This window comes from Mesoplodon densirostris, chromosome 10 (assembly GCF_025265405.1).
Source record: "Mesoplodon densirostris isolate mMesDen1 chromosome 10, mMesDen1 primary haplotype, whole genome shotgun sequence".
Lineage (NCBI taxonomy): Eukaryota > Metazoa > Chordata > Mammalia > Artiodactyla > Ziphiidae > Mesoplodon > Mesoplodon densirostris.
This window is the reverse complement of record NC_082670.1, coordinates 102,776,049-102,799,755: the sequence shown is the minus strand read 5'-3', so window position 1 is coordinate 102,799,755 and position 23,707 is coordinate 102,776,049. Positions and strand designations below refer to the sequence as shown.

General features: G+C 49.3%; 2 protein-coding genes across 6 annotated transcripts in view; one reads left to right on the top strand and one right to left on the bottom strand.

Moving 5' to 3' along the window:
• The window catches only part of MTMR14 (myotubularin related protein 14), a 44,066-nt gene extending 25,121 nt beyond the window's left edge, over positions 1 to 18,945 (bottom strand). For 3 of the 5 annotated variants that reach the window (XM_060109100.1, XM_060109102.1, XM_060109104.1), the window contains exons 1-7: positions 18,654 to 18,945; positions 16,398 to 16,546; positions 11,087 to 11,195; positions 5,099 to 5,174; positions 4,741 to 4,801; positions 3,114 to 3,236; positions 2,059 to 2,132 (exon numbers count right to left, since the gene is read on the bottom strand). In XM_060109100.1, coding sequence (XP_059965083.1) covers positions 2,059 to 2,132; positions 3,114 to 3,236; positions 4,741 to 4,801; positions 5,099 to 5,174; positions 11,087 to 11,195; positions 16,398 to 16,546; positions 18,654 to 18,809 — 748 coding nt within the window. In that variant the 5' untranslated portion in view covers positions 18,810 to 18,945. The remainder of the gene's footprint in view (positions 1 to 2,058; positions 2,133 to 3,113; positions 3,237 to 4,740; positions 4,802 to 5,098; positions 5,175 to 11,086; positions 11,196 to 16,397; positions 16,547 to 18,653) is intronic. The other 2 variants (XM_060109101.1, XM_060109103.1) reach the window with 1 other exon arrangement.
• A 2,676-nt stretch (positions 18,946 to 21,621) lies between these two features.
• LOC132497978 (aldo-keto reductase family 1 member A1-like) lies at positions 21,622 to 22,578 on the top strand. The gene is given in 1 exon segment (XM_060111505.1): positions 21,622 to 22,578. A coding segment is annotated over 1 exon segment (957 nt).
• The last annotated feature ends 1,129 nt before the right edge of the window (positions 22,579 to 23,707 follow it).

The following is a 23,707-nucleotide window of genomic DNA, read 5'->3' as shown; positions in this document are numbered from 1 at the left end:
ACTTTTTCTCTTACATAGTTGAGATTGTAGTATTTAATTTTCTATCTTGCTTATTAGCACCTTAAGCATTTTTCTATGACGATGTAATATCTCATTCTACTATGGATGGCTGTACCATCATTTACATCATCATTATTCTGATTAATGAAAACATTTCCCATGTTTGGCTGGTATAATCAGACATGATGAACATCTTCAGGCCCAAGCTGGCTGGATTATGGCCTAATGAATAACTGGGTCAAAAGGTGTTAGTTAATATTTCAGGAGTCTTTTAACAAGCTGCCCAACGACAGCAGAAAGGATATTGTGCTACTGTTCTGGAGCAAAACAATTTTTTTTCTTTTCTTTTCTTTTCTTTGTTTTCAAGTGTGGTGTGGTTTTTGTTTGTTTGTTTCTTTCTTTCTTTTTGGCTGCTGCCATGCGGCATGCGGGATCCTTATTTCCCCAACCAGGGATCAAACCCATGCCCCTTCAGTGGAAGTACGGAGTCTGAACCACTGGACTGCCACAAAACAATTTTTTCTAAGCCAAGTCTCACTGAGAAGCTGAATACAAATAAAGAAAGCTGACGCCTGGTTCCTCAGCCAACTCAGTCCTCTCCCGTTCATTCGGCAGAGAGTACTTCAGTCTGGGGACCCCCAGAGCATCTCCTGAGAGTCAGGAGCCTAGTCTGAAAGCCAGCTTTAGAGCTACCTGAGGGCAGCTCCAGTGCAGACCCCCAGTGGGGACATCCCTGTCTTGACACATCTCTGACGCTGCCGAGCCCACGGCATCATCATCATGGTTCTGCATCTGCCGAAAGCGAGCCTCTCCTCCCATGTACCCGTCACTCGGCCTGGTGTTGGCGAGCACCTGTCAGGGAGAGGTCTGGCACTTCACCCAGAATAAGCACCATTAACCACATTCTATGCAGGATGAAACTGATGCTCAGAAGGGTTAAGGGACTTGTTCAAGGACACAGTGCTGGGACTGGAGTGCACGCCCAGCCCTACATGCCACCAAATGCTAAGCTAGCAGAGAAGAGTGAGGAGAGACCCTGAAGGAAGCCACTGTAAGAGAGCCAGGCCACAGGGGTTGTGGTTTGGATACCACCAGCTCACACTGATGAGGATACCCTCTGCCCACGAGGCAGTGGATGAACTTGAGCTTCTAATGAGAAGGCCTCGTGGCTCTATTGCAACCTGGGGTCACCAGCCTGCTCTATTGGCCACATGGCTCCAAGATGAGGAGACAAGATCCAGCACAGGACTGAAGGCAGGTGCTACTGCTGAGGAGCAGGAGAGAGGTTTCAAGGAGGAAGAGTCCACTTTCTGCTGCCTGTTGACAAAGTTTGGTGCTGACGTTAGGGCTCTAATACCTCCTTGTACAAGCAGGTGCTGCCAGAAACAAAGCTTAAACGCTACAAACTGGACCAACGCAGCTTCAGTATCCAGTGCAGAGAACACTGCCTTGGCCACACGTCGCATACAGTCTGTGCCAGAGACAAATGCAGCCAGCTGTGTGCTCACCACGGTGCTCTGTGACCCGGTGAGGCCACCAACCACGTGCAACTGGGGACAGAGAACTTACATCCTCACCACGGCCACAGCCAGCACAGCACAGCTGGTTGCTGACACGGAGGACTCACGATGTCATTTCACACTGAAAGAGCACGTTAGCTGCACAGAGCACGCCTATCAACCTGACCTCACCTAATCCGCACAAGACCCTGAGCTAAGCCTCACCAACTTCCAGTGACACCTGAGAAAACCTGAGGTGGGGCGAGGCAAAGTAACTCGCTCAAGAGCGCAGTAGGGAGGACCTGAGCCAGGACTCCATTCCTGGGCCCCTCCCAGGGGAAAGCCCCCCCCCCCCACACACACACACAAGGACAGCGTCCTACCCTAAGGTGAGAGCCAAGGACCGGGAGCTGCACTGCCCTATGCTGAGCAACAGCAGATCCTGCCCGAGAGCTCCGGGGCATCTGTGCACCTAAGTGGCCAGGGCCTGAGGAGGGCCTCAAAGAGCCCCAGTCCTGGGAAGCCTGTCCCTTGAGCAGACCCTGGAAAGAGCCCCTACCTGGATACGGGATGGAGAGGAGAGTGAAGTCGGCATAGCGCTGGGCTTTGTCCACCTTCTCGGAGGAGGTGACACTACAAGACAGGATACAACGTGTTACGGCATCACAACACGCGCACACCATTCCCCACAAGCGTTACCACAGCTCGAATGATCCTCCTGCTATAGAAACTACTGTTCAGAGTTAGGAATGATGCCCTCCAGGCGGCTTACTTAGAGCGACTAAGAAACGGGACTGCTCTGCCGCCTCTACCCCAAGCCACCAGGTGAGAGCTCCGACTCCCCCGGACACCACACACCTGCAACGGGACCTAAGCCGCGGAACAAGCTTCCCGAGAAGGCAGCACCGCCCCCTGACCCGCAGGGCGGAGTGAGAAAAGAGCAAAATAACAGAGACACTGTCCAAAAGGGGCCCTGGGGCGGACTCTCGCCTCCACCTTCTCTGGCATCCACTGCGGACACTCCCGGACAGCATCGGAGAGACGCAGAACTACTGTGACGGACAGCGGGATGCGCAGGTGACTGCTAACAGCTGAGCTGTAACAGCCTCAGGGTGGCTTATTTTCTAAGACATACTCGGCATAATTAAAAGTGGGTATTATAAAAAATAAACAACACTTTGGAAAAATTCCCCAAATTTCATCACCCTAACCCAGGTTCCATTTGTTTCTAATTTTGCCTTATCGTATGAAGATTTGTTCCATACAGGACATGAAAATTGAGTAAATAGTGATTTTTTTCGATCCACTTTAAAAGAGACTCTAATCTACCAGAGATGGCGCAGCGGCAGCAGAGCACACGTTCGCGACCCACGGCTCCCCTGGTGCTCTCCGCACCACCACGAGCAAGTGACAACCTCTCCGGCTTCAGTTTCTCCCCTGCAAGAGGGGGACACTAGAACCTCCTTGCAGGGAGGGCTGTGTGAGGATACAGGGAGAGGATGCACGAGGCCTGGCACGCGGTGTGCCCTTGTAACTGCTCTGTGCCATCTCTGACCCCACGAGCCTGTGAGCACACGGCCTCCACCCACTTCGCAGGGGGTGCCCTGCACTCACTTCATGCCAAACTTCACCTTCTTGTTCTCCACCATCAGGTCACAGATGTATTTCACTGACAGGTACCGGAGCAGCTTGATGTCATACCCTCTGACCTTATCAAAAAGATGCGTGTCGGAACTTCTGAAACAAAGAGCCAGAGGGAGAAGCTGCACTGCACATTCATCCACAAAAGTCTGGGGCGTGAGGGGCGCGTTCAAGGAAGTCCAGTTTCTACAGAAGAACTTCTGATTCCCTTCTCCAGAAGACAGAGGGGAGGGTCAAGACAGGACAACCGCTCCCAGGGAAGGTGACTTTCTAAGAGATTATCCCACTCTCTGGGACGCATTTCAAAGAGGAGCAATCTGCAGCTGGGGCAGGAAAGGGCTTTTTGGCACTGCTTGACTTTAAGCCAGAAGACTCAAGATAATCTCCGAGTTCTAAAAAGCAGCAGGCTAGTGGCTGATAGAGTCTTTGAGCCTCTGTTAGAGTTTATCTCTCTCCACACCCCCCCTTTCCCCCATTTATGACCGTTTTTAGCCATATGACTTGCTCAAAATGTAACAGATTGAAACTTTCACTGGGAGATGGGCTTTTTAGAGCTGTTATCAACTGATTGTGAAATATGAGCAAGTGAATTCCTTCTGCTTAGAAGGCCTCTGAAGCAAGGAGGAAGATAAAGTTTTCCTAATCCCCAGGCTGCCTTTGGATCAGTCACACAGATAAAAGCAAAAGCAGAACGAATACACAGTCACTATTAATTTTTTTTTTCACGCCCACTGCTTTGCTGTTCCCGGCGGACCCCTAACCAAGAACAGTGCGCCCTGTGGAAGATGGTCTGGCTGGGGCTGAGGTCGTCTGATCCTGGGGGAAGGGCCAAACATTCTTGAGCACAAGCCAGAGCCACTGCTCTTGGAACTATGGGCAGAAGCCGGGCACAGCGAGATGCCTTTTCATGCACCGAGCCGTGATTTGGGGCGGCTGATCTGACTAGGGTGCTGGTGTGCATTCCAGAGACACTTGACACCAGTAAAAGACTTTCCATGTGGCACAGACCATGCAAAGGAGCTTTTCCAAAATATCCATTACTGCTGTTTTCCAAAACTATTTGGGAAGGAGAGAGGAAGAGTGGGAGCCAGCCTCCTCCCTGCCTTTAAGGGGGACTGAAACATTCCTCTGTAGCAAGCTCCTTATGGCACCTATCACACAGCTGTGGAGCTCCTAGTGCCCACATCTCTCATCTGGAGACCACAGTCCTTGCTTGCCCTGTGCCTTGGGCCGGGTGTGCTGTGCATCACCTGGTAGGCCAGACGTCAGCACCCTGGAAACCGTGGGGCTTGAAGACACACAGATGTCTGGGCTGTGTTTTGGGCCGGGGGTGCCAGGAACCCCAGGGCTGGGGCACTCACTTTGCAGTCCTGGCGAGCACAGACTGCTCAGGTAGTCCATAAAGTCAGCTTCGGGTGAAGCTACAGGGTGGACTTCAACAACCCTGTTGCAGGGGTGTGGGCCTGGCAGCAGGAGGAAGGGAGCCAATCCACTCACCTGGACCACTGATGACGTCACGACCGTCAGTAGGAAAATGGCCACCAACGCTTAGAGGCCTGCCCCCAACCCAAGCCCAGACCCATAACCACCTGGCACTGACCGAAGCGCACAGTCCTCCTCCGTGACATCCTCTGCATCTGCCCAGGCGTCGTCTGCACCCCCTGTGGGAGAACCTGCGGTGAGCACCGAGGCCGAGGCAGGGGCTCTACCCAGGGGCTTCCTGACCAGTCTCCCCCTGGCTCCACCCCAAGGACCACACTACTGCCTCTCTCAGCACCCGACGCCCCACATGCCTGGCAGTCTTCTTCACCCCCAGCATCTCCTCAGGTGACGAAAGGAGGGCCCTTGCCCATCCCCCAGCTTGCTGCCCCTCCACCTACACCATTGCAGCCCTAGGTGGCTATTCTCCACCACTGGGTTCCTGTTCTTAGTCAAAGATGGTGCAGCTCAATGCTCACCTGAGAAAATATAGTTGTAGCCAGTGCGTCCATACAGCTCCCCCCATCCAGCCAGCGTCGCCGACCTGCAAATATGCTGGGAGAGAAACCGCATTTTCAGGGTCAGGTGGTTTTCTGGAGTTTTTTGGTTTGGTTTTTCCCAGCCTTTCTTGAGATATAATTGACATATGACATTGTGTAAGTTTAAGGTGTACAACACGCTGATTTGATATGCTTACATATTGTAAAATCATTACCATCGTAGCATTAGCTAACACCTGCATCATGTCACATAATCACCATTTCTTTTTTTGTGGTGAAAACATTTAAGATCATCTCTCTGTGCAACTTTCATGTATCTAATACAATATTATTAACTATAATCACCATGCTGTACATTAGATCCACAGAACTTATTCATCTTACAACTGGAAGTTTGTACCCTCTGACCAACAGTCAGGTGGTTTTCTGAAGTGCACACAGTGGGGGGAACCCCTGGGGACCCTCCAGGCCAGGAAAATGGGTGCAGGAGCGCTGCCCATAGTCTTCACAGCAGTCGCTCCGAAGTATGCCTAGAATTTAACCTGCAGCCTCTGTCAAGAGGTTCTCTCTCCCAAACGAGAGGCCCCAGAGTGTCACTAACAGTAATGGGTAGAGTCATTGGTCGTCACGCATGTACTTGGGTGAGATCTGGCGGTTATCACATGTGTTTGTGAGTACAGGCCTGAAACAAGTGCACCACCTTCCCACTGGATTTACACAAGCCCATGAGGGAGATGCGGCAGGCGGCAGGCACTGTTGCTGCTTCACAGATGAAAAGACGAGGGACGGGCGCAGGGAAGTGAAGTGATGCCTAAGGTCCCACAGAGGGGGTTGAGCTGGGATCTGATCGAGCCCACCTCCCTCTGGAGCCTGCGTGCTGACCGTCACTGGAACTGCTTAGCGCAGTGGAGGGCAACCTTTGCAGCAGGAGGGCCAATTAAGGGAGAAATGTTTGGTTTTCTTGTTTTTTTTTTAAATTTTATCTTCTCTCTCCTCTGTATCAAGGAAGTGTAGTGGCTGTAACTGTGCTTAACTATCCTTTTACTCTTTCCTCATCACTAAGGAGCATTTCAAGAGCTAGAATTCTAGAAACCAGGCAATGGGCATGAACTTCATTATTTAACTTTAAGGCTGAATCTTTATAAATTGTGTTTGATGAGATCCAGGAGGAATGGGAGGAGGTATCTGGTGACCCCAAGGTCTAGTTACAGGCTGGGGGAGGCTGTGAGGGTGGCTGGGAGGTTACACTAGGCGGGGGGAAGGCATTTCTGAACGGGTCACGCAGCCTGGCGGTGTAAGGAGGTCCCTGGAAAACTACAGAATACTGCCCAAGGGGTCTCCTTCTCCACCCATAAGACAGGGGGAAAGAAACGGTTTTGCTGCTAGGAAAGGGGTGTGGTGGGAACCGGCAGGTCATCACCCGGCTTTCTGAGGCAGTGGCAGCCTGGGGCAGGGGGCAGGTGATAGAAAGGCAACCTGCCACAACCCGGGGCGGGGTGGGGTGCTTTTCCAGTGCCAGGGGCAAGAATGCAATCGTGGGAGGGTTGTCCTGGAAGCCTATGAAGAAGGGCTCGGGCAGAGATTCCTGCTGGCCTGAGCAGGATGCACTCTGCAGGGGCTGCTTCATTTTTTCTGGGTCCAAAAGCATTTTGAAAATCTGATGAAAATGATAAACTGTCTCTGGATAAAAATGTACACACCAGAGTTTACCTACATCTCCAAATCCATCCATGGACCCATCTCCAGCCCCTGATAAGAGCCCCTACTCTGAAGAGACCAACCCAGTAATTAGGAACTGCAGCAGGGGAATGTCAATCTTCAGGTTGAGGACCCCCCAAGACTCTCATGGTAAGAAGGGAGGTCTGATTCCTGAAAGCAAGACAATGGGGGGTACGTGGTTTGAGTTTGACTGGCACATGTTATCATGCCCACCCTCCCCCATCATCCAAGCTGCTGGCACCAAATCTCGGTCTTTTTTGCATTACTGTTAAATCTTTTCAGAGCGGACACCCCCCCCCTCCTTCCTTAGCTGCTGAGCTCTGACTTCTTTTCAAGGCTCAGATTCTTCTTTCTGCTCAGTTCTCCCATCTCTTTTCAACCCTGTCTTTTTGGTAACTGAGGCAGACACACCTGGCACAGAGGACTCGTCAGATGGAGAAGAATGGGAGAGATGGCCAGCTCCCCAAGTGAAGCACCAACCTCTGCAGGAAGGTCCCGAGCCGGCACCTGGGGGAAGCTGCACCCCCAGGCAGAGTCTAACACCTGACCTTGCTCCCTGGCCTCATGGCTCCAAAGCATAACCTGCTATTTCTGTGCTTTAAGCTTCACTCTTGACTGAAAAAGCAGGATGTACTCTGAAAGCTCTCCATTTACCTAATTAGGAGTGGCCTCTAACTCTGCATGAGAAATACGGCTCTACAGGATATGCTAATGTAGTAACCAACTTTAGCACACGGAATAAAAGCAGCTGACCTCTGCTCCCCATCTCTTAAGGGAGGAGACAAAGAGGAAGATGACCTGTTCCAATTTTAATTGCCTAAAACCCAGATACACATGTTGGGGAAGAGAACGGCATGGGAGAACTGCTTACCCTTAAATGCTTGAACTTAGTTGCAAAAAAATTTTAGTAATATATCTCATTTAACCCAATATATCCAAAATATTGCTATGTCAACATATAATCACTTTAAAAATTATTAATGTTTTACATTTTTTGGACTAAGTCTTCAAAATCCAATATGTATTTTATACTCGCAGCACACCTCAACTAGGATACTTTATTTTCAGCATTTAAAGGGAAACGTAGTCCTGCCCCAAAATAAAGTTGGGTTTAACCAAAAAAATCTACATTGCTTCAGCTATAAAATGGAAATTTTAATTGAAATGAAATACAACCAGACATTTAGTTCCTTGGCTGCCCCAGCCACACTGGACTGAATCTGGAGAGGAGCAGGAAGCGGGCACTTCTGAACGTACCTCCCCCTCCCCAGCCCGGCAGGATGTGCTGGTAGCAAACACTGCTGTCACGGCACTGGCTAGGGCCTGCTGGGAGCCACGTCTCTGAGGATGAGATCCCCACCTCACAACAGAAGACCCTCTCCTGCCCTTCCGCATCTCCCTCAGCTGCTAGTTCACAGGTCAACCTTCCCCACTCACTGAGCTCCACAGGGACAGGACTGTCTTAGTCACCTGTCCCCCTAGAACCCAGCAGAGAGCCCACTACCACTTTAAAGAGCAGTGTCTTCCTACCGAGCTTGCACGTATAAGCTGGGTGGGCACTTGCCAGGCGCTGGGAGGACAGCAGCAAGACAAGGCCTCTGCCCTCAAAGGGATTACAGCTGAGAGGAGACAGCGGACTTGCAAACACAACAGGAATAAAACATACATAAGGTGTTCGATCCCTGCTTGGGGAACTAAGACCCCACAGGCTGCACGGGCATGGCCAAAAAACAGAAAGAATCCCTCCAACGCTTCGCCCTCCCTCTGAAATGAGTTGCCTTGGGCTCTTTCTCCCAGGCCTAATGCAATCTCACTGGACTAAGCCAGTCAACGTGGCACTTCCCAAATGCATTCCGGAAAGTCCCTTCCTCAAGGTCTGCCCAGTGAGAAACAGCAGACCTGACAACACTACACAGGTCCCTCCGCTTCAGGACTTCTCTGAGCCTTTCCTGCGTCAGGGCACACTTACCGATGTACCTCTTGAATCTAGAGCTTGGGGGTCAGGCCAAATCTAGTAATGTGCTATCTATCTCTCCCCCTGGTTTGACAGGGAATGCTTTGTACAAGCACATCCTTAAACTACTATTCTATGGAACACACTGTGGGCAGCACAGGTTTGAGTATTTCCTATGTAATTTCTAGCAACAAGCACTATGCCCCACAGAGCAGTGTGTTATAGTCCACTTATCTAAACCGGAGTTCCCAGAGCTTACAGCAACACGAAACTTTCCAAAGGGGAAGAGGGAATAAATAGCTTTAAAAAGATCGATTTCTGGAACTTGACTTCCAGACATACTTTTCCCTAAAATCGACCTGTCCACGAAAGCCTGTGGTCAAGTCTCCTTTCCTACCCCCCTTTTCACATCCCCCTTCTTCCATTTTACGAAAGGCACAAAGGGATGGAAACAAGCCCTGTGTCTCTCCTCCCCACTGCCCTGCCCCAGCCCTCACCTGCGCTGGGAGCCGGACTATGGTCCGACAGGCACCAAGACCACAGCACATTCAGATACATATTGGACGACTAGAATAGAGAGCCTAAGGGACTTCCCTGGCGGTCCAGTGGTTGAGACTTCACCTTCCAATGCAGGGGGTGCGGGTTCGATCCCTGGTAAGGAAGCTAAGATCCCACATGCCCGGCGGCCAAAAAACCAAAACATAGAACAGAAGCAATACTGTAACAAACTCAATAAAGATTAAAAAAAAAAAAAACTGGTCCACGTTAAAAAAAAAAAAAAAAAAGAATAGAGAGCCTACACCCCTGCTTCCCTCCCCTGCTCCAGGCTCTCTGTTAGTCCGTTCCTTCTGGATTAATCTTTCTCAAAATGCTATTTGCATCTTGTACTTCCCTGCTCAGAAATCACAGTGGCTCTCCCAGCAAACCTAAACACCTTGGCCAGCATCCAGCCTCCTGCGTTCAGTCCCTTCCATCCTCGGCTCCACCACGTACCTTGCGCTCCCGTCAGGGAGTCTCTCGGACTTTCCGCGCCTGCCTTCATGCTCCCCCAATGCTGGCACCTGCCTGGAACACCCTCCCACCCTTCCTCCAAAGCTTGCTGCCTAGTCCCGCTCACTTAATGAGGCTGTGTCTGTCAGTCCACACTGCTGCCCATCTGTTTTGTTTTTTTTTTTATTTTAATTTTTGGCCACACTGCACAGCATGCAGGATCTTAGTTCCCCAACCAGGGATCGAACCCACACCCCCTGAAGTGGAAGCACAGGGTCTTAACCACTGGACTGCCAGGGAAGTCCCCAACTGCTGCCCGTCTTAAGTGGGTTCCTCTGACACCACACCATGTGGCCCTAAGCTGCAGTGTGGTAACTTGAGGGCATTTTGCAGTAAGTTTAAACCCCAGCTCTCTAGTTGTGTAAACTTGGGGAAGTTATTTAACCACTCTGACCCTTCGTTTCATCTGCAAAATGGGAATATCAAATACACCAAAGGATTATAAAAAGAGGTGAAATGGGCCTCCCTGGTGGCGCAGTGGTTGAGAGTCCGCCTGCCGATGCAGGGGATACGGGTTCGTGCCCCGGTCTGGGAGGATCCCATATGCCGCGGAGCGGCTGGGCCCGTGAGCCATGGCCGCTGGGCCTGCGCATCCGGAGCCTGCGCATCCGGAGCCTGTGCTCCGCAACGGGGGAGGCCACAACAGTGAGAGGCCCGCATACCACAAAAAAAAAAAAAAAAAAAAAAAGAGGTGAAATGAGACCATAGTGGGCAGCCAAATTAACAACAGTCACTAGAATACAAGCTTGATAAGGGTGAGGATTTTTGTCTACCTTATATGCTGATGTACCTCGAGGCCTGAACATGACACACATTCAATAAATACTTGGTAAATTATATGACTGAAAGAATGAACAAACAACAATGTACTTACTCATCTGGTCTAATCTATTCATAAACTTTTGATGTAGGCATGATTATTTTCCCCATTTTATAGAGGAAGAAACTGAGGCCTTGCACAGGTAGGAAGTAACAGAGCCAGGATCAGAACGTAGGCAGTCTGGCTCCAGGACACAGGGTGGGGTCCTCTGCTGTGACTGTCCCTTTCCTAATTAGACTCACCTTCAAAAAAAGTCATATCAGAATTGGTCTGTTTCTCTGGCCTGCTTCCCACCGCACCAGGCACCCAGTAATCACCCAAACTCGGCTGGCAAAAGCCAAGAACACGAGACTCTACACTTTGCATTAAGCCAGGTACCCCACGAGAGGGTCTCAGGGAGTGCGAGGCTACAGCGTGGTCTTACCTTGCCCTTGAAAAGGATCACTGGGCAGACAAACCGTCCTCTGCACCTGGCCGTCTTGCTGCGGTTGACGAGGTCCTGCAACTTGCTCACCTGAACGGTGCTCTGAAACCTTAAAAACAGGCAAGAGAGGTAGGTCAGTCTGCTTCTGCTTGAGTACTGTGTGCCCCATACTAGGGTGTGGGTGTGTGTGTGTGAATATTCATTCCAAATTTAATAAATGCTCAGATTGCTAAATTCTAGATCATGGACATTCTAAGCTTTTCAAGAAAAGAAAAAAATGCTATATTATAGACACTAAAATGGAAGTCATCCTGATTTCAAAACCTTTAAGATTAAAAAAAAAAAGAAGTCAGCTACTCTGAAGACATGGTATTTAAAATACAGAAACATATATAGCAAACTGAATGTTGATTATATCTAGGGTGTTCAGTATCTTACTCCAAAAGTAAGACAATAGGTGTGCTGGGGACCCTCAGGAAATCATAGGGCCATTCTTGTCATCTTTCAGAGTGCAGGATAAGATGAAGGTTCACATTTCACATGGCCATGAGCCTCTGATCCCTCCCCAACATTCCAGCTACCTCTAACAGTCCAAAAAGCCAACAGGGGAGGGAATGCTGGAGCAAAGGCAGTGAAAGAGAAGCTATTTGTGGCCTTGAGAAGCACAGTAGTTAATGCACTGGGTTTGGTAAGGGAGCTTCTAGAAAATGAAAAAAATACATTTAGAAATGAGCTTACGCAACTCACACATATTAAATCAGGTCAAATCAGCTGACCCCTAAAATAAGGGTCTACTCTCATAGCTTCACCCACTGATTCTTTTTTTCTTTTCTTCTTTTAAAATTTCTTGGCCGCGCTGACGGCATGCATGCGGGATCTTAGTTCCCCGACCAGGGTTTGAACCTGTGCCCCCTGCAGTGGAAGTGCAGAGTCTTAACCACTGGACCACCAGGGAAGTCCCCACCTGTAGATTCTTAACAAAAGACTCCACATCAGCCAGTCAGAGCTTCTGGTTGCAAGAGGAACAGGAGGCAGGAAAGTTCAAGAGTGGGAAGCTATCCCCGCCATGCAGAGTAATGCAGGGTGACAGAAGAGAAGGGAGGGAGGACACTCAAGTGCCCTCCTTACAAGGGCTGAGCTTCCAGGCAGAGTCCAAGAGGGCGTTCATTCCTTCTACATCCCAGTTGCGCTAGCACTCCTGTGTCACTGCACAGCATGTGCACACAAATAATTGTTTCAGAATGAGTAAGTTCACCAACTCCTACACATCTGTGGTACCCTTTTAAGCGTATCTGGATGCTGCTGGCACCAATAAAAATACAGTCTTTTAAAAACACTGCTGATTTCTTAGTAGCCTTCATAGACAATTCTCAAACCAGTTACTAATAAAATAACTACTATCAAGTGAAGATGTGAAATTGAAGTTAAACAGCGGTCTTCAAATAAAAACCTGGACCAAGAGTTTGGTGATCATGGAAAGAGAACAAGGGGATAAAATAAGAGGACTTATACTTCCTATGGTGTATTTTTCTGTAAGGTCTGATTTAAGATTTTTTTTTCATTTTTATTAAACATTTTGTTTTAAATCACAGAATTATTACATCCTTACCATAACCAATTCAAACAACAAAGAAGTGACTACACATTTACGATTAAGATTTTTTCCTTTTTTGATGGGAGGGTGGAAGGCTGGGGTGCCTCTTCAAGGTGCCCGTAGGATGGCACGGGCCAACCAGCCAGGTCCTAGAAAACACATGGCTCACTGAAAACCAAGTTCTGCCGCCTTCCCCACACTCAGGTTCTCTATGAAATAAAAAGGCACCTCAGGGTTTCCCTGGTGGCACAGTGGTTAAGAATCCACCTGCCAATGCAGGGGACACGGGTTTGAGCCCTGGTCCGGGAAGATCCCACATGCCGCGGAGCAACTAAGCCCATGTGCCACAACTACTGAGCCTGTGCTCTAGAGCCTGCGAGCCACAACAACTGAGCCCACATGCCACAACTACTAAGTCCATGCGCCTAGAGACCGTGATCCGCAACAAGAGAAGCCATCGCAATGAGAAACCCATGCACAGGAACAAAGACCCAATGCAGCCAAAACATAAAAAAAAAAAAAAAAAAAAAAGGGCACCTCAGAATGAAACAATGGCCTAATTAAACTCAGATGCCAAGATAATATAAAACTGAGCACACACAGTACTGCTCACAGTAGTCTCCCTCCCACCTTTTGGTGGCCTCCGTCCATTTGCACAGATGTGGTCAGCACCATCTGTTTTAACCGACTCTCACGGAGCTCACTCCAGCAGCTCTAAAAGCCTTGAAACTGCATTTGATTCTCCCAGGCTGAATCCTTCCATTCAGCAAACTCTCCACAAAACTGAGGGAGAGAACATGCCAGCATTTCCCTCTTAGAGGCTCTGGGCAGTCTTATCATGTGAAGGAAGGCACCTTTTTCTTGTTAGGCTAGCTGGTGCTTTATTTTCCTGGGTCCCCTACTCAAAGAACCAATTCAGTTTCTGTTCTCAGTGGTTCCTGTTTTTATTTTTGTTATCTCTTGGCCTCAGAATCTTTCCCTTACTGTGCTAAGCACTGGGCTGTGTCAGGCACCTGATACTCATATTTGAATGAATGAAAGTGAGCTTGTGTATTTATGTCTGTCTTGTGGGACTGAGCCCTTAACCTGTGGGATCTAATGCTATCTGTAGAACACAAGGCTGGCGTCTGAAAGTTAGTGGAATGGGAGAACAACTCCCCCACCCTACGCTCACACACGAGTTGGAATTAGCAAGTGCAGAACTTTAACCACTGTCTCCCAATGCTTCACCTGTACTTGCCCTAATTCTGGCCTTTGTTACACTGTCATTGCTCACTGATTGGTCTGTGTTACCCACCAGATCTAAAGGTAGGGACTTCATCTCTCTGGTAGGGCCTCCAACTAGACCCCTGGGGTCTGCCTCATGGCAGCAGTTTGCCTCATTGACAAACTCATGCCTTTGTCGTTCAGAGATCCCCATCCAGGCTTCTATTCTCAGATACGGGCTCAACTGGGGATGTTGGTTAAGAGGACCAAACCACTTCCTGAATCCAGTTCTACCCTGTGTAACTCGGTCTAATTAGTGTCATATTAACACCAAGTCCAGGCATGTGTAAAGAAGCAAAAAGTTCTACTTCTTCCCACCTGAACATGCACATACTCCCTTCTCTTTAACAGGCATCGCCCACTCAGTATCACTTTGAGGCCCTGCAAGAAGTGAAAAGTAAAAACAAACTCCACGGGACTTCCCTGGTGGCAGAGTGGATAAGACGCCGTGCTCCCAATGCAGGGGGCCTGGGATCGATCCCTGGTCAGTGAACTAGATCCCACATGCGTGCCACAACTAAGAGTTCACAAGCCACAACTACGGAGCCCGCCTGCCGCAACTAAGGAGCCCACGTGCCACAACTAAGACCCGGCACAACCAAATAATAAATAAAAACAAACAGGGCTTCCCTGGTGGCGCAGTGGTTGAGAGTCCGCCTGCCGATGCAGGGGACACGGGTTCGTGCCCCAGTCCAGGAAGATCCCACATGCCGTGGAGCGGCTGGGCCCGTGAGCCATGGCCGCTGAGCCTGCGCGTCCGGAGCCTGTGCTCCGCAACGGGAGAGGCCACAACAGTGGGAGGCCCGCGTACCGCAAAAAAAAAAACCCACAAACAAACAAACAAACAAAAACAAACTCCACAGCTCCTCTAGGGTTAGGGATATACTGCAGTGGCCCTAGCCTGGGCGGCTAGACCCCGCTAGGCAAGATGGGAGCGCCGTGGTGGTGACAGAAAGAAGAGGCAGTCATACAAGTGCTCTGATCTACATTCCTTTTCCCAATACGTTCTTTTCTCTCAGTGCACCCCACCACGACCTCATTACAGGGCACACTTATAGGTCTCCCATTTTACTCCTCCGCTTGAAAGGCTTCTCTGGCTCCCTGCGGTTCCCAGGCTAGAGCAAAGGTGAGACTCATCTAGGGAGCTCTCTGAGGCACAGATTCTGGAAGCTGTGATTCAGGGGCCCTGGAATCTGTGATTTCAATGAGTGCTCAGGGGGTACTAGCGCAATAACCACTAACACCCACAAGTCCACACGCCTGATGATCAAGACCACATACAAGCTGGTCCCTAACAAAGGACATTTCAGGGACACTCCAACTCATCCTTCCAAATCCAGCTGAAAGGTCTCCCCAAACACACACCAGGCAGAATCCACCCTTCTCCCCAGTTCGTCTACAGCAGTGCTTCTCAAACCTCCATGTGCGTACGAATCACTGAGCCATCTTGTTATGCTGTGATTTTGATTCAGTGGCTCTGGAGCCCAAGACTCAGAACCTCTAGCCATTCCTGGGTGCGCTGACGGGCGCGCTGTGGGCAGCGATGGCCACTGCACTTTGCAGCACGCCTCTACCACAGCACTCATCATCACAGTGCTTCCACGGGGCCAGGCTTGCACGGATATTGCTGGCAACAGCTCCTGGAATTCCCTTAAAATCAACAGCAAGCAGGGAGCCTAGGGGAACAAACTTTGAGATCAACAAAAAGCACTTCCTAGAGCATCAGTGATTATGTATCAGTGTCAAACAACCGCGACCATTTACTGACTGCCTATGGGCTGCACCCTGTGCTGGGTGCTCTGTGTCTGCTCTGGTGTGAACTGTTACCACATGCAAAGCACTCGGGCCTTGGGAGGCCCTCAATAAATGGTAGCTCTTATTTCTAATTCTTACAGCACACACATCAGGCTTTGGAATAATCCTGTTTATCAGCAGGAACTGCAAAAGCCACTTTTCTAAATAGAGGTAGAAACTGATGAGGAAACTAAGAGACGAAGAGGTTCAGTACCTTGCCCAAGTTAGTTACACAGCCAGCAAGCAGGGCAGCCAGCACGTACGCTGACCTCAGGCTCTTAAGCTCTACATACGGTAAGTGCCCTTCCACATGTCGACAAAGCATACCTCCCACTTGCTCTCTTAAAAAAAAAGAAAAATACAGAACAAAAAACACTGACGTTCAGAGAGGTGAGCTGTGAAGTCAGCTGTCTCAGGACAATGAGCTACAGGGTAGGAGTAAAACAGGAGGCCAGAGCTGTGACTCCCAACCCCTCCTTCTACGCTGTGCTACTCTGCCAGTCTAAGATGTGAAACCCTGAAGAAAACAAAGATGCCAATGAGGCTTGACACCTGGGAAAAGTGAGCCTGCCCCACCCAGCTGCAGACTTTCCTAACCCTAGAGATGAGCTGTCAAGTCCTTCCCAGATGGGCACGCTTTGGTTACATGATGCTCACGTGTCTTTCTCCTTCTCAGAACTCTCATACTCCAGGAACACGATGTGCTGGGGGTAGTGGCCGCAGATATCCCCATTCACATTTTGGATCACGCTGTAACAGTAGTCTCGGCCAAACAGCTCCAGACACCTCTTCTCAATGCGCTCAACCTGCACAGAGGAGGAGATCTGAGCATAAAGAAGATTCTGGAATTCTGAGAATTAGGCGGTTCCTGACCTGGAGAGGTCTCTGGGAATGACAATGTGCCTCTGATTATCATTCAATACCAGGAAAAGACATCTTGCTAGATCACAGGCCCTAAACGTGTGGTTCATGAACCCACATGGTAAACTTTGGGAGAGACTCTGAACCCCTCAATGTGGTGGTGAAACTGTGTATGTTAAACATTTGAAGAGAGGTTGACACCTTTCATTAGATTCTCAAAGGGGTCCACAATCCATAAAATATTAAGAACCCCTGCTCTAAGTTACTTTATTTTATTTTTAATATATATATATATTTATTTATTTATTTTGGCTGCACTGGGTCTTGCTGGAGCACACGGGTTTTCTCTAGCTGGGGCGAGCAGGGGCTATTCTTTGTTGCAGTGCGCGGGCTTCTCATTGCGGTGGCTGCTCTTGTTGCACAGCACAGGCTTCAGTAGTTGTGGCTCGCGGGCTCTAGAGTGCAGGCTCAGTAGTTGTGGCGCACGCGCTTAGTTGCTCCGCGGCACGTGGGATCTTCCCGGACCAGGGCTCGAACCCCTGTCCCCTGCATGGGCAGGCAGATTCTTAACCACTGTGCCACCAGGGAAGTCCCTCTCTAGGTTACTTTAACTGGCACTAATCCATTATCTTCCTTTGGCTCCAGATTCTTCCCCATTCTCCAGCCACAGACCAGTACCTAGAAGCTCTAGTTAGTGTAATGAGTAAAAGATGCAGACAAAGCTGTCTCCTTACACGCAATCTGCTTATGAAATAGAAGGAACAGCTCCCTTAAAATTGCTCTTGTTTTGCTCAGTTCAGCGAAAGACCCACCAGAAGAACGACATAAAACCTGTAACATCTCAAGAAGTCTGCAAAAGATCAGAAGTTTAGGGCCAGGTGGAGTGAGTCAAGTCTAACTTTTTACAACCCTAATCTTCAGGGGTGTGTAAGAAGGAAGGGGGGCCCAGCAAAACTGACCCTCTAGCCACCCAAAAGGCCAATGTGGAGGGAAAAACTCACAAGAATGAGAAATCCTCAAATTTCAAGGGGCATGAGTATCATTAAGAAGCCTATTAGAAAATACAAATTCCAGATTCCCACCTTCAGAAATTCTAACTCAGTAGGACTGGGTGGGATCAAGGAACCTTTATTTTTAACAAACACCCCAGATGATGCTGAAACAGGTGGTCCTCAGGCTAAGCTCTGAAAAATACTCGGTCATTTGGAGAGTGGGGGAGACCCATCATTACTGAAGTCTTCCCTGCATTACTTCAGATTAGCAGATGCCAAGTGCAGTAAGTCCTAGCATAGGTAACCCCTGAAGCCAAACCAGAGTTTTCATGGCCTGGGAGGGAACAGAATTCCATTGGAAAACCTGATGCTAAACCTGCCAAAACCACGTGGGGAATGAAAGATGGCAGGGTCGGCAAGATTCCCATCAGACTGCCAGGCAATGCCTAAGATGGGAATGGCCTGACCAGACTGGAAGCCTTCCAGGTCTGGCAATAAGGAGACTGAAGGGAATCCCGAAAGTAGAAAAAAAGAGAAACTAAGACTTGCTTTGACAAAGGAACAGAGGGAGTATGAGTTGCCTTCCTGCTTTATGGGGGAAGGAAAGGGATGGGCCTAATTCTAGTCATGCTGAGACTATACAAGGGGGCAACACACTCGGTTTATCTCTTGGCTCCATTCTGCCCCACCCCTCCAGCCCCTTCACTCTGATCTCTGACCTGGATAAATCCTCTACACTTCAAAAGATCTAGACATGAGGGGTTCTGTCCCCAACCCTAATGCATGGGAACAACCCTCCTCAGCTTCTCTAATCTCTGAACAAGGCCACTCAGCGCTCATCTTTGACCTCCAAACCCTTTTGTCTCAAACCGAAACGTCGTCCTTCCTTGGCTTGGCTCGTTCTGAGCCCAGTTCCTCCTTTTCGGTTTTTAAACCCGACCCTTACTCTCCGGGTCCAGACACTGGGCACTTCCCTCTCTCTCTGTCCTATGACCCCTGACCTCAGCAACGTCGCAAACCAGGGACCTTCTCTTTCTGCTCATCGCGCCTCCGGACTCACCTTAGAGCCTCCCGTCCCGCTGCAGTCCTTGGCCCGGTACTGAGTCCGGGAGAACTCCTCCAGCAGCTCCCCGAGCCCCGGCTCCTGCGGCTGTGGGGTGCCTGAAGAAGCCGAGGACCCCGCTGAGGCGGCGGCAGCGGCCCGAGCGCCGGCCATGGCCCAGCCCCGCGTCCCTTTCAGCGCCCTGCGTCGCCCTCAGCGCGGGCCAGCCCGGCCCATGGCACCTGGAGGAACTGACTCCCAGCCCTGAACCTCCGGAGCCGCCTCAACCGCCTCAGCCGCCTCCTTCGCTTTCCACTTCCGGCCCCGCCCCACCCAGCCGGATGTTTACTCCAGAGCTGGCCAGTCGGAGCCCAGGACTCGCGCCCTGCCCCACGATTACCTGCCCACCCCCGACGCGGAGCGGTCCAAGTGGTCTCCGGAGAGGGGACCGCGGCCGCTCTCAGAAACCTCGTGGTCCGGGTTTCCCCTGGGAAGCCAGGCTAAACCATTGGGGCTGCGGGGGGGATACAGCGCGGGACTACGGGGAAGGAACCACGGGAAAGAACCAGCCGAAGAGTGGAATAAACCATTAACAGGGAGAGGAGGCGGGAACTCTCGGAGGCACCTAATTAGGGTTGGCAACCATAGTAATGACAATAAGTAATAATAAAACAGCATTTCGTAAGGCACTTTGCTTGCATTGCTGCTCACAGCCGTCCCTCTGATTATAGTGCTGCAATAGTCAACCCGCTTTATTGAAGTAACCGCGGGTCATGACTGGCTTGAAATTCTGTGATTAAAAAGACCCATGTTATTTTTCTTTTTTTCTTAATGGAGTATGTCAAACATTCACAGAAATGGAGAGAATAGTATAATGAACTCTCCTGTGTCCATTAGCTTGTTTCAATAATCATCAACATACACCAATCTATCTTGTTTCATCAATCTTTGCCCCATCCAATAGTATTATTTTAAAGCACATCTCATTATTTAATCTGTGAATACTTCAGTATTAATCTTCTAACAGATTAGTATTGTTAAAAAATGATTAAGGAAGAGAATTTAGGTGTTAAACATACTTTAACACTTCATGAAGCCACCACTGTTTGTTCCCAGGGGTCCAAAGAACTGCAACGTGGGACTGAAGGCAGGACACTTTTATAGGATAAAGAATAAGAAACAAGGAAGAAATGTGAATTCCCTGGCGGTGCATTGGTTAGGACTCCTCTGCACTTTCACTGCTGAGGACCTAGGTTCAGTCCCTGGTCAGGGAACTAAGATCCCTGCAAGCCACCTGGCGGCCAAAAAAAAAAAAAAAAAAAAAAAAGAACATGGAAGAGAAAAATAGAAAATGAATAAAGAACAAGGAAGTAATTAGAAAGCCCAGAGTTTGGGGATTGGCTGACTAGATATACTGTGTTTCTGGTCAAGCAGAACATTTACAGAGACACCAAAGTTACTAAGTTTTGCTCTCTTGCTGTGGCACTCTGGGCAGGAGTGGCTCCATCTCTGGCCTAGAAATTTATTTCAGTAATTCTCCCTTTTTTCATCCTCTTGACCATTCAAGAGGTTTGGTCAAAAATATCAGTACTAACATGACCCTCAGTCACCATTGCCTCTTCTGCTCTCAGTGTAGCATTCACAAGAGGTGATGTCAGGCTTGTATTCTTGGCCCTGGTTCCGTTCTTCTGTTCTCTTTTGTCACTTCAGTCAGAGAGAGACGATGTGTTGGCTGGTCAGTGGCTGCCCACATGCCTTTAAAACTTTTGAGAGAACCCAGCTTATCAGGGAGACAATAATAATTACTAGCAACAAAACAATGTCCATGGTTTGGAGAGTACTCCTGAGCCAGGGTCCCCATGATCCAAACCAGCTAGAAAACTGGGGACACTGCTTTAAGCCAGTTGGCCTGCTTATGTATTTCATGTAACTATGTCTCCCCTCCCCAGAAATGTTTATGCAGCGAGCTTGTTCCATTGAAACTGAGGTGTTATAAATCAGGGAGAAGTTTGTGACAGGAAGAAAGAACTACAGGATCACCAGCATCCAAGCCAGTCCAACAGTCAGTTGACCCTACTTTGCAATGGTCTGAGGTAGATGAACAGTTATCTTTCCAGGCTAGAGCAAGCCAAAAGGTGGAGAAGAGAATAATAAAGACCTTCATGATGTAAGAATTAGGAAAAGGATGGTCAGAGAAGGAAGAACGGAAGGAAATGCTCTTAATCGGACTTCTTGGGAGGAAACAGTCTACCTCAGTGTTGCCTAGTTCTCTTCCTAGTCAATTGGATTTTGAGGTCTTTGGCATTTAAACAGGGCCAGATGTCAGGTGGGGTCTTCTTCAGTTGTGAAACACGTACCCAAATTTTTTTGTTTGTTTGTTTATTTTAAAGTTGGCTTTTTTATTTTGTTATATATATTTTTATATTTATTTATTTATTTGGCTGCGCCGGGTCTCAGTTGTGGCACATGGGATCTTCGCTGTCACGTGCAGGATCTTCGTTGCAGCATGCAGTATTTTCTAGTTGCAGCATGCGAACTCCTAGTTGTGGAATGTGGGATCTAGCTCCCGGACCAGGGATCGAACCTGGGCCCCCTGCAATGGGACCACGTAGTCGTAGACCCTGGACCACAAGGGAAGTCCCTGTACCCAAGTTTTCACACCTTGTAATTCGACAGTGATGTTAGTGGTCAAGAACACTTGGTAGGGTCCTTTCCAGGAATCTCACTTTTGCAAAAGCATCAAAGTAAAACAATAATTGTCTGTAAATGACAACAAACTTTAAAATGGCCATGGTTGGAGATCTGATGAGAGTTCATTATAATGGAATTGACAAGGAAATTTGGTTATTTCTGTGACACCCAACATTTTTAATATGATAACTAGGAATCTGGGAAGCTGAGGCCCATTGGGTAGCTAGCAGGGCACAGGACTGAGCTGAAAAGCCATATTTCCCTGTTAACATCCTGTGCTCATGCCGAGGGGGCAATGGTGGCTTCCTGTATCCTCCTGCACACTGGACAGAAGATGTCCCTGATTGGACTGGGCACCTGGAAGAGCAAGCCTGGCCAGGTAAAAACAGTTATTAAGTATGCCTTGAGTATAGGCTACCGCCACATTGACTGTGCTATCTACAGCAACGAGACTGAGATTGGAGAAGCCCTGAAGGAGGATGTGGGACCTGGCAAGTTGGTGCCTCAGGAGGAGCTGTTTGTGACTTCCTAGCTGTGGAACATGAATCACCACCCTGAGGATGTGGAGCCTGCCCTCCGGAAGACACTCGCTGACCTCCAGCTTGAGTATTTGGACCTGTACCTGATGCACTGACCTTATGCCTTTGAACGGGGAGACAACCCCTTTCCTAAGAATGCTGATGGGACTATATGCTATGACTCCACCCACTACAAGGAGACTTGGAAGGCTCTGGAGGCACTGGTGGCTAAGGGGCTGGTGCGGGCACTGGGCCTGTCCAACTTCAGCAGTCAGCAGATCGATGATGTGCTCAGTGTGGCCTCTGTGCGCCCAGCTGTCCTGCAGGTGGAATGCCACCCATACCTGGCTCAGAATGAGCTGATTGCCCACTGCCAAGCACGCGGCCTGGAGGTGACTGCTTATAGCCCTCTGGGCTCCTCTGAGCATGCTTGGCGTGATCCTGATGAGCCTGTCCTGCTTGAGGAGCCAGTGGTCCTGGCACTGGCTGAAAATCATGGCCGGTCTCCAGCTCAGATCTTGCTCAGGTGGCAGGTCCAGCAGAAAGTGAGCTGCATCCCCAAGAGTGTCACACCTTCCCATATCCTTCAGAACATCCAGGTGTTTGACTTCACCTTTAGCGTGGAGGAGATGAAGCAGCTGGATGCCCTGAATAAAAATTTGCTATTCATCGTGCCCATGCTTACGGTGGATGGGAAGAGGGTCCCGAGAGATGCAGGTCACCCCCTTCAATGACCCATATTGAGACCACAGCTTCCTGGCTTCCTTTTCATCTCTCCAACTATAATGTCCTGCCATCTCCAGAAAGGAGTTAATAAAGCCATTGGAGTATCCATCCAAAAAAAAAAAGACGATAACTAGGATTATAACTTGTAACATTATACCATGCGTATCAGATTTTTAGGAATTTTATATAAGTTCTGGAACACTTATGTTAATAACATACCCACACAAAGATAAGCTAAAGTTAAACATCACTTCTTATTTGGCAATGTTTTCTTTGTAATTTAACATATCAAATAAGCCTAATTAGCTTCACATTTCTCTTTTTATAAGGAGAGAGAACAAATATACTAGGGGTCCTTTGGAAAAATCCCAAAGTTGGCCCCAGGTCAAAAACAACTTCATTTATTTTTATTTTTTTTTTTCCCTTTTGCGGTATGCGGGCCTCTCACTGTTGTGGCCTCTCCCGTTGCGGAGCACAGGCTCCGGATGCGCAGGCCCAGCGGCCATGGCTCACGGGCCCAGCCGCTCCACGGCATATGGGATCCTCCCAGATCGGGGCACGAACCCGTATCCCCTGCATCGGCAGGCGGACTCTCAACCACTGCGCCACCAGGGAGGCCCAACAACTTCATTTAGAATTTGATTTTGGGGGATTCCCTAGTGGTGCAGTGGTTAAGAATCTGCCTGCCAATGAAGGGGACACAGGTTCGAGCCCTGGTCCCACATGCTGCAGAGCAAGTAAGCCCATGAGCCACAACTACTGAGCCTGCGCTCTAAAGCCCATGAGCCACAACTACTGAGTCGCGTGTCACAACTGCTGAAGCCCACGTGCCTAGAGCCCGTGCTCTGCAACAAAGAGAAGCCACCGCAATGAAAAGCCCGCGCACCACAAAGAAGAGTAGCCCCCGCTCACAGCAACTAGAGAAAGCCCGCACGCAGCAACAAAGACCCAACACAGCCAAAAATACATAAATAAAATTTTTAAAAATTGGATATATTAAAAAAAGAAAGAATTTGATTTTGGGGAAGTTTGTCAAAAATATCCATTTAAGGGACCTCCTTGGTGGCCCAGTGGGTAAGACTCTGCGCTCCCAATGCAGGCGGCCCGGGTTTGATCCCTGGTCAGGGAACTAGATCT